The sequence below is a fragment of the Calidris pugnax genome, unplaced genomic scaffold, assembly GCF_001431845.1.
Source record: "Calidris pugnax isolate Ruff unplaced genomic scaffold, ASM143184v1 scaffold245, whole genome shotgun sequence".
NCBI classification, from domain to species: Eukaryota; Metazoa; Chordata; class Aves; order Charadriiformes; family Scolopacidae; genus Calidris; species Calidris pugnax.
In genome coordinates, this window is record NW_015090982.1 from 1,212,214 (window position 1) to 1,218,654 (window position 6,441).

General features: G+C 47.1%; 1 protein-coding gene across 3 annotated transcripts in view; it reads left to right on the forward strand.

Annotated features, from left to right (window-relative positions):
* Positions 1 to 5,049, forward strand: part of SNRPC (small nuclear ribonucleoprotein polypeptide C) — a 5,377-nt gene extending 328 nt beyond the window's left edge. Inside the window, exons 2-6 of one of the 3 annotated variants that reach the window (XM_014953755.1) lie at positions 98 to 140; positions 558 to 666; positions 2,040 to 2,129; positions 3,313 to 3,417; positions 4,643 to 4,790. In XM_014953755.1, coding sequence (XP_014809241.1) covers positions 98 to 140; positions 558 to 666; positions 2,040 to 2,129; positions 3,313 to 3,417; positions 4,643 to 4,767 — 472 coding nt within the window. In that variant the 3' untranslated portion in view covers positions 4,768 to 4,790. Of the gene's footprint in view, positions 1 to 97; positions 141 to 557; positions 667 to 2,036; positions 2,130 to 3,312; positions 3,418 to 4,642 lie in introns of all 3 variants that reach the window. The other 2 variants (XM_014953754.1, XM_014953756.1) reach the window with 2 other exon arrangements.
* Positions 5,050 to 6,441: the final 1,392 nt, after the last annotated feature.

Sequence of the window (6,441 nt, forward strand, 5' to 3'; positions counted from 1 at the left end):
CGGGCGGGGGCCGAGCCTGGCCGGGGGCAGCGCCGCGGCCTCCAGCCGCTGTGAGGGGCGGGGGAGTCCGTTAATAACGGGAGCTTTCCCTCCGCAGGTTTTATTGCGATTACTGCGACACGTACCTCACCCATGACTCGGTAAGCACCGGATCCTCGGCGTTTATCCCTCAAGCGTGTTAAAATAAAGCTTACATAGAGTAAACAACTCCCTGAAAGGAGGGTGTAGAGAGGTGGGGGTTGGCCTCTTCTCCCAAGGGAATAACGACAGGACCAGAGGAAATGGTCTGAAGTTGGGGCAGGGGAGGTTTAGATTAGATCTTAGGAAGAATGACTTTCCTGAGAGGGTGGTCAGGGCAACCTCTTTTACTTAAACCAGAGCCTCATCACTTACTCCTTTCATGTAAAGGTTTGTACGTCACCCGTCCTCTGACGACGCAGAAACCAACCTGCTTTATACTGCTAAATTGCATATGTTTAAAATTGTGCAACAGTTCCCGGTGAATCTTGGATTTATGTGGTATCACTTAAGCTTTGGGTTTACCTGGTCTTTCGCAGCCCTCCGTGAGGAAAACCCACTGCAGCGGCCGAAAGCACAAAGAGAACGTGAAAGACTACTATCAAAAATGGATGGAGGAACAAGCCCAGAGCCTGATTGACAAAACAAGTAAGGCAAATCTTTCTGTGACCCGGGATTGCTCTCCCGTTACTTCCCCTGTCTTTCCTCTTGCTGCTTTTCTTCCGTTCTTCCCCCTTGATTCTTCCTCACTACCCTGGTGAGTTTTTGCTCTGTGAATCATGAGTGAAAACTTCACTTAGAATCTGAATCTTGAACTCGTCACGAGTGTGGGTTTCCACGTACAAGACAGGGCTCTGTCTGAGGGGTTGTTGCAAGGCGTTTACTGCCTTGCTGGGGTTGAGAGGGCTGTAGGTACCACCCACCACCTGTAGCACTGCTACTAACGTCGTACGGGGTCACACAATACATTTCTGCTTTATGGTAGTAGCACATTTATGTGAAGAGCATGGATAAGAAATCCAAAAGATAGGAAAATGGACATTAAAGTGTGTTGGAGTTTTGCATTTTTTTAAGTGCTCTAGTGGCTCCCAATTCTTTAGGGATATTGATAGTTTATTCCCCTCTCAGTGTTAAAGGCTTGAATAAAGTGAAGTGTTTCCTCTGTCCATTTATGGGGTTCTTTTCTCTGTCAAAAAAAATACAAATGCCAGATTAACTTTGTGGCAACTTTCCTTAGACTTTTTTCCTGGACTTTTAAGGAGTCATAGAATATCTCTAAGCTGGAAGGGACCCATAAGGATCATTGAGCCCAACTCCCTGCTCCTTGCAGGACTAACTAAAACTAAAGCATGTGACAGAGCGCGTTGTCCAGATGCTCTGTGAGCTCTGGAGGCCTGGGGCTGTGGTTGCTTCCTGGGGAGCCTGTTCCAGGGACTGACCTGCCTCTCAGTGAAGAACTTTTCCCTCGTGTCCAATCTGAACTTCCCCTGAGGCAGCTTCATTCCATTTTCTTGTGTCCATTTTCCTCCTGATACCTCCAACTTTCACATCTTTTGCCTTCCCAGTCAATTCCAGTCCGTTGAATGTCTTCTCTTCCCTTTCCCATACGATGTTTTTCATGCTTTTTGTCACCCACCTCAGCCATTGCCTTGTACCATTTCCAGGATGGCATGTCTTTCCCTCACGATCCCAGGTGAAAGTTGCAGCTGCGAATCACGTGACGTGTTTTCTCTCCCATCCGCCTTCCCGTTCGCTGTGTGAAATTCATCAAGGAGCTCTCTAGTCTCAGCTGGAGTAATTACTGTAATAAATTGTCTTCGAGAATATCAGGTGCTCCCGCCGTGATGAGCAGCATAAACCAGGGATTTGTTCCAGAGTTAGAGCAACCGAGCACGCAGCATGACGTGACCGTGTGGCATGAGACGGAAGATTGGCGCAGGACCTTCCTCAGCCTAGTAACTGGTTTTTTTCCTGGGATTCTTTCTTTCCTTTTTTTTTTTTTCTTTTCCCCCCCAATGTAGCGGCTGCATTCCAGCAAGGGAAAATCCCACCTACACCCTTCTCGGCACCGCCTCCCGCAGGAGCCATGATCCCTCCTCCTCCCAGCATCCGTAAGTCTCCACTGGGCAGTTTTGAACTGGGGTGGCAGCCCTTTATAGCTGTGTTGCATGTTTCCTGGACTTGGAAAGAAAAGTCCTTTTAGCTTGAAATCAAGCTGAGATGTTTGGAGCTTGTGAATGCCAAAAGGTAGAGAATGCTTTGTGAGAGTGTTTCACAACCATTAGTTTACAACCTTTAGTTTGTCTTATTGTTGTGATGTTGAGTCCATTGATAGAAATGTGTGCCTCCTCATTTCTGCTCATCTAGGTGGCTTCATGAAACCTTCCAGCATGGGGGTTTGTTGTGTTTTGGGGTAGCTGGTTTTTGGTTTTTGTTTTTTGGTTTTGGTTTTTTTTTTTTTTTTTAATAGAATAGGATTGATAACCTTTTGCACTTCAGCTGGCAAATGGCTGAGATCTCTTTCTGCTTGGGTCTCTATTCGAGACCTCTATAGCTCTCTGTTAGAACCCTGCTGTTGGAAAAGTGGTGCTCGTGTGCATTGGGTATGCAAAGCTAGAATCATAGAATTGTTGGAAGGGTTGGAAGGGACCTTTAAGATCATCTAGTCCAACCATCAATGTAACTGTGCTTATTCTCCAGACCCCTCACCAGCTCCGTTGCCCTTCTCTGGACTCGCTCCAGCCCCTCAATGTCTTTTTTGTGGTGAGGGACCCAAAACTGGACACAGCACTCAAGGTGGGGCCTCACCAGTGCCGAGTACAGGGGGACCATCACCTCCCGAGTCCTGCTCACCACAGGCCAGGATGCTGGTGGCCTTGGCCACCTGGGCACACTGCTGGCTTGTGTTCAGCCGAAAGACCCCCAGGTCCTTTTCCACCACAGCTCCAGCCACTCTGCCCCAGCCTGGAGTGCTGTGTGGGGTTGGTGTGACCCAAGGGCAGGACCTGGCACTTGGCCTTGTTGAACCTCATCCCATTGGCCTTGGCCCATCCAGCCAGCTTGTCCAGATCCCTCTGCAAGTTACAAATAAAAGCTAGAATATTCTTTTTCCTGTTCAGTTTTTGGCACCCGAACTCAGAGCTGAAAATGAAAATGAAGGTAGGCGGTTGTAAAACAATCTCAGACACCTTAATTACCAAAATCCCCTTTGAAGTTTAGGAGCTATTTTGCACTGCATGTTGTTGATGAATGTGAAAGCAGCCAGATGTGTAACCTCTCTGTGTCTGTGTCCAGCTGGCCCCCCACGGCCTGGCATGATGCCGGCCCCTCATATGGGTGGCCCCCCAATGATGCCAATGATGGGCCCACCCCCGCCAGGGATGATGCCGGTTGGACCTGGTAAGTGTGGAGACGGGTAACTATAACCGCACGGTCTGGTGTGCAGGGTGCTGGGTTGTATTTTCTGTCTTGCTGGGCAGCAGAGGGTTGTGAAAGGCTCAGTGGGAAGCGTGAAGCAGCTGCAGGGCTTGGGTGGTGGCTTCTGGCTCGTGTCACTTCAGACGCTGGGTTAGACCCAGACGGAGGGACAGCCCCGAGTGAAACTATTTCAGTTTGCCTGTACTGTGCATGCACGTTTGCTGCTCCATTACCTCTGCAGGGCAAGACATAAAACAGTCTTACAGCTGCTGATTAAAGTGCCTTTGCTACTTGTTGGGAGTTACCAGTCCCTCTGTACAACCAAGTTATTGCTCTGGTAAATTGTAGCTTTTTCTACCTCTGCTCTTAGCAATAGAATCTTTAATTCTTTACGAATTCTGTTTGTGGTGCTTACTTTTCTGCACAAGGGCTACATTTCAGCACTAGATTAATTTTATTATTTAAAATGTCTCAAGATGATGTGTTCCAGAGAAACGAAGTGCCTTAAAAAGTTTTCTTTCAGAATTGCAAAGGCAAACTAAAATGTCTCTGATCCATTCCGCTTTTGAGCTTACTGGCATTTGAAGAATTCTCAGAGGAATTCTTATTGAAGCAGTTACTGGAACAAATCTGGAGGAATACACACATGCACACTGAAAGTAGCGAAGTGGCTTTGCAATTATTGGCTTGCTGGTAGAAACTCTTCTTTAAGTGTTTTTTAAAGGCACAAAATATGGGCGTAATCTGCCACATTAGGCAGGGTAGTGGCTGCCTGAAAGCAAATGGAGGAGTTGGATGGAAACCATTATTTCAATGCTTTTTAGTAGATCACCTGCTTTTCTTTGGTAATGCTGTTACCCAGCTACAAGGAGTATACTGGTCTTTTTTTGTTTTTTTAACAAAACACACTTAACTGGATGATTTCACACTTTTTTTTCCCGATTCGGTAATTAAGTTAGTGGCTCTTTGGAATGGCTGAAAAGAATTTAACAGTGAATATTGTCAAAAGTGAACATATAACCTGGGAACTGGGTTCTTCCTCTACTAATTTCTGATATCCTTCAGGGCAATGTGATCCATCTCAGTCAATTTCCAGACCAAAGCTTACACACTTGTGAAATGAAAGTTCCCTCAAGGGTGGGAGAGAGAACTCGGCCGTTGCTGCCCCTGAGAGCTCTTCTCTAACGTCCTCTCTTCCTCCTTGTAGCTCCAGGGATGAGGCCACCCATGGGAGGACACATGCCCATGATGCCAGGGCCCCCGATGATGAGACCGCCCTCCAGACCCATGATGGTGCCAACCAGGCCAGGAATGACCCGTCCAGACAGATAAAGGTGGAAATGGAGCTGCCTTTTCTTTTTCATATTACGATCTTCCATCTGATAAATTACCATAGACCTATATCCCTAGGATTTTGTATTAAAACAGTGTGTAGAGTAGATCTGCTGTCACTTCAGATCGCAGACAGTTTGACCTGGACACACACTGGACTGATCCTTTTGTACCTGGTCTGGTTTTTTTTTTTCTTGCATTTTGTTTGTTTTGTGCCCCCCCCATTGAATCTTAAACCACAACAATAAAACATTGATGCTGGTTTACAGCCGGAGAATCTGAGCCTTGCTCTGTGTGTGGGTTTTCTGCCTCTTTCTGCAGAAAGAGGTGTCTGTTTTCTTTGTTCTGTCTCTCTGTGTCTTGCACACATTTTTTCAGGGTTTTTTTTTCTCCTTAGTTGTTAGGTAGTCTCTCTTTTTCATGTCATACCCCTTTACAGATGGATTACTATCTGCATTTTCAATTGTTGTTTCAAAACATACGTGTTTTTAATTAAAAAAAGGGCCATTAGAAAAGACTGCAGTGCTCTCTCTAACGGGAGACTGCACCGTTCAGTGACTTTACTAGCACAAAATAGGATGAACTTATTAAAATGTTGATTCTCTGCTGAGGGAAGCAAAGAGATGCTGTTAAAGGGCTACTCCTTACAGTAATTGTTTGGGTGCTTTTCTATTGCTACTGGGGCATTTGTGTGGACACATTTAATGACATTATTGGAGTAGTTGAATCAGTAGTTATTAACACTCAGTTCCCTCCTTAGCAAAAAGGGATGTGTTGATGAAAACATACCCCAGGCCTGTTAGTTTATTAAAAGGACTTGGCTTTTGGTGAGCTGCGTGTAATGCAGGTGCACAATTCCAACTGAATTAAAAGAATTTATTCTGTTTGTGTAACCGGCTCCTGTGTGCGTGTCGGTTGTCATCCGTTTCAGTCTGCAGAAGTGTCCTGCTCATTCTTCACATATTTGCCTCGAACATGAAAGCGTGGAAGTGATTTGCATGTTCAGTTACCAGAACTGCGAGAGCTCCTTTTCTGAGCTGCTGTCTGCCACGGGACAGGAGAGTCCAATCGTTCAGAGATTATATTTCATAGGATCAGAGAATGGTTTGGGTGGGAAGGGACCTTCAAGCCCCCCCAGTGCCACCCCCTGCCCTGGGCAGGGACACCTCCCACCAGACCAGGTTGCTCCAAGCCCCCTCCAACCTGCCCTTGAACCCCTCCAGGGATGGGGCAGCCACAGCTTCTCTGGGCAACCTGGGCCAGGCTCTCACCACCCTCACACCAAACAAGTTCTTCCCCACATCTCAGCTCCATCTCCCCTCTTTCAGTGTCAAATAATTAATAGCTTGATATTTAATAGCTGTGTTGAAGAGACATTTAGATGAGGCAAAAGTTAGAGGATGTCTCTACAACAACCCGTACCTGGAGCAGACCTTGGGAAGGAGGGACAGAGGGAAGAGGTGTGGAACCAGCAGTTGTGTGTCTGCATTTCCACCCGCGGCTCCGAGGGTGCGACCCACCAGCCTTATTGGAGAGAGGGCACAACCCCCTAATTAAAAGCAGCCTAAAATCGCTGACGCCTTCACCCTCGGGCTTCTCCTTGATGCTTCTTGCGTGTCCTTTAGCACCGGGGGGGAGGGAGGGTGCCCCTGGGAGGGTGGTCCCATGTGTGTA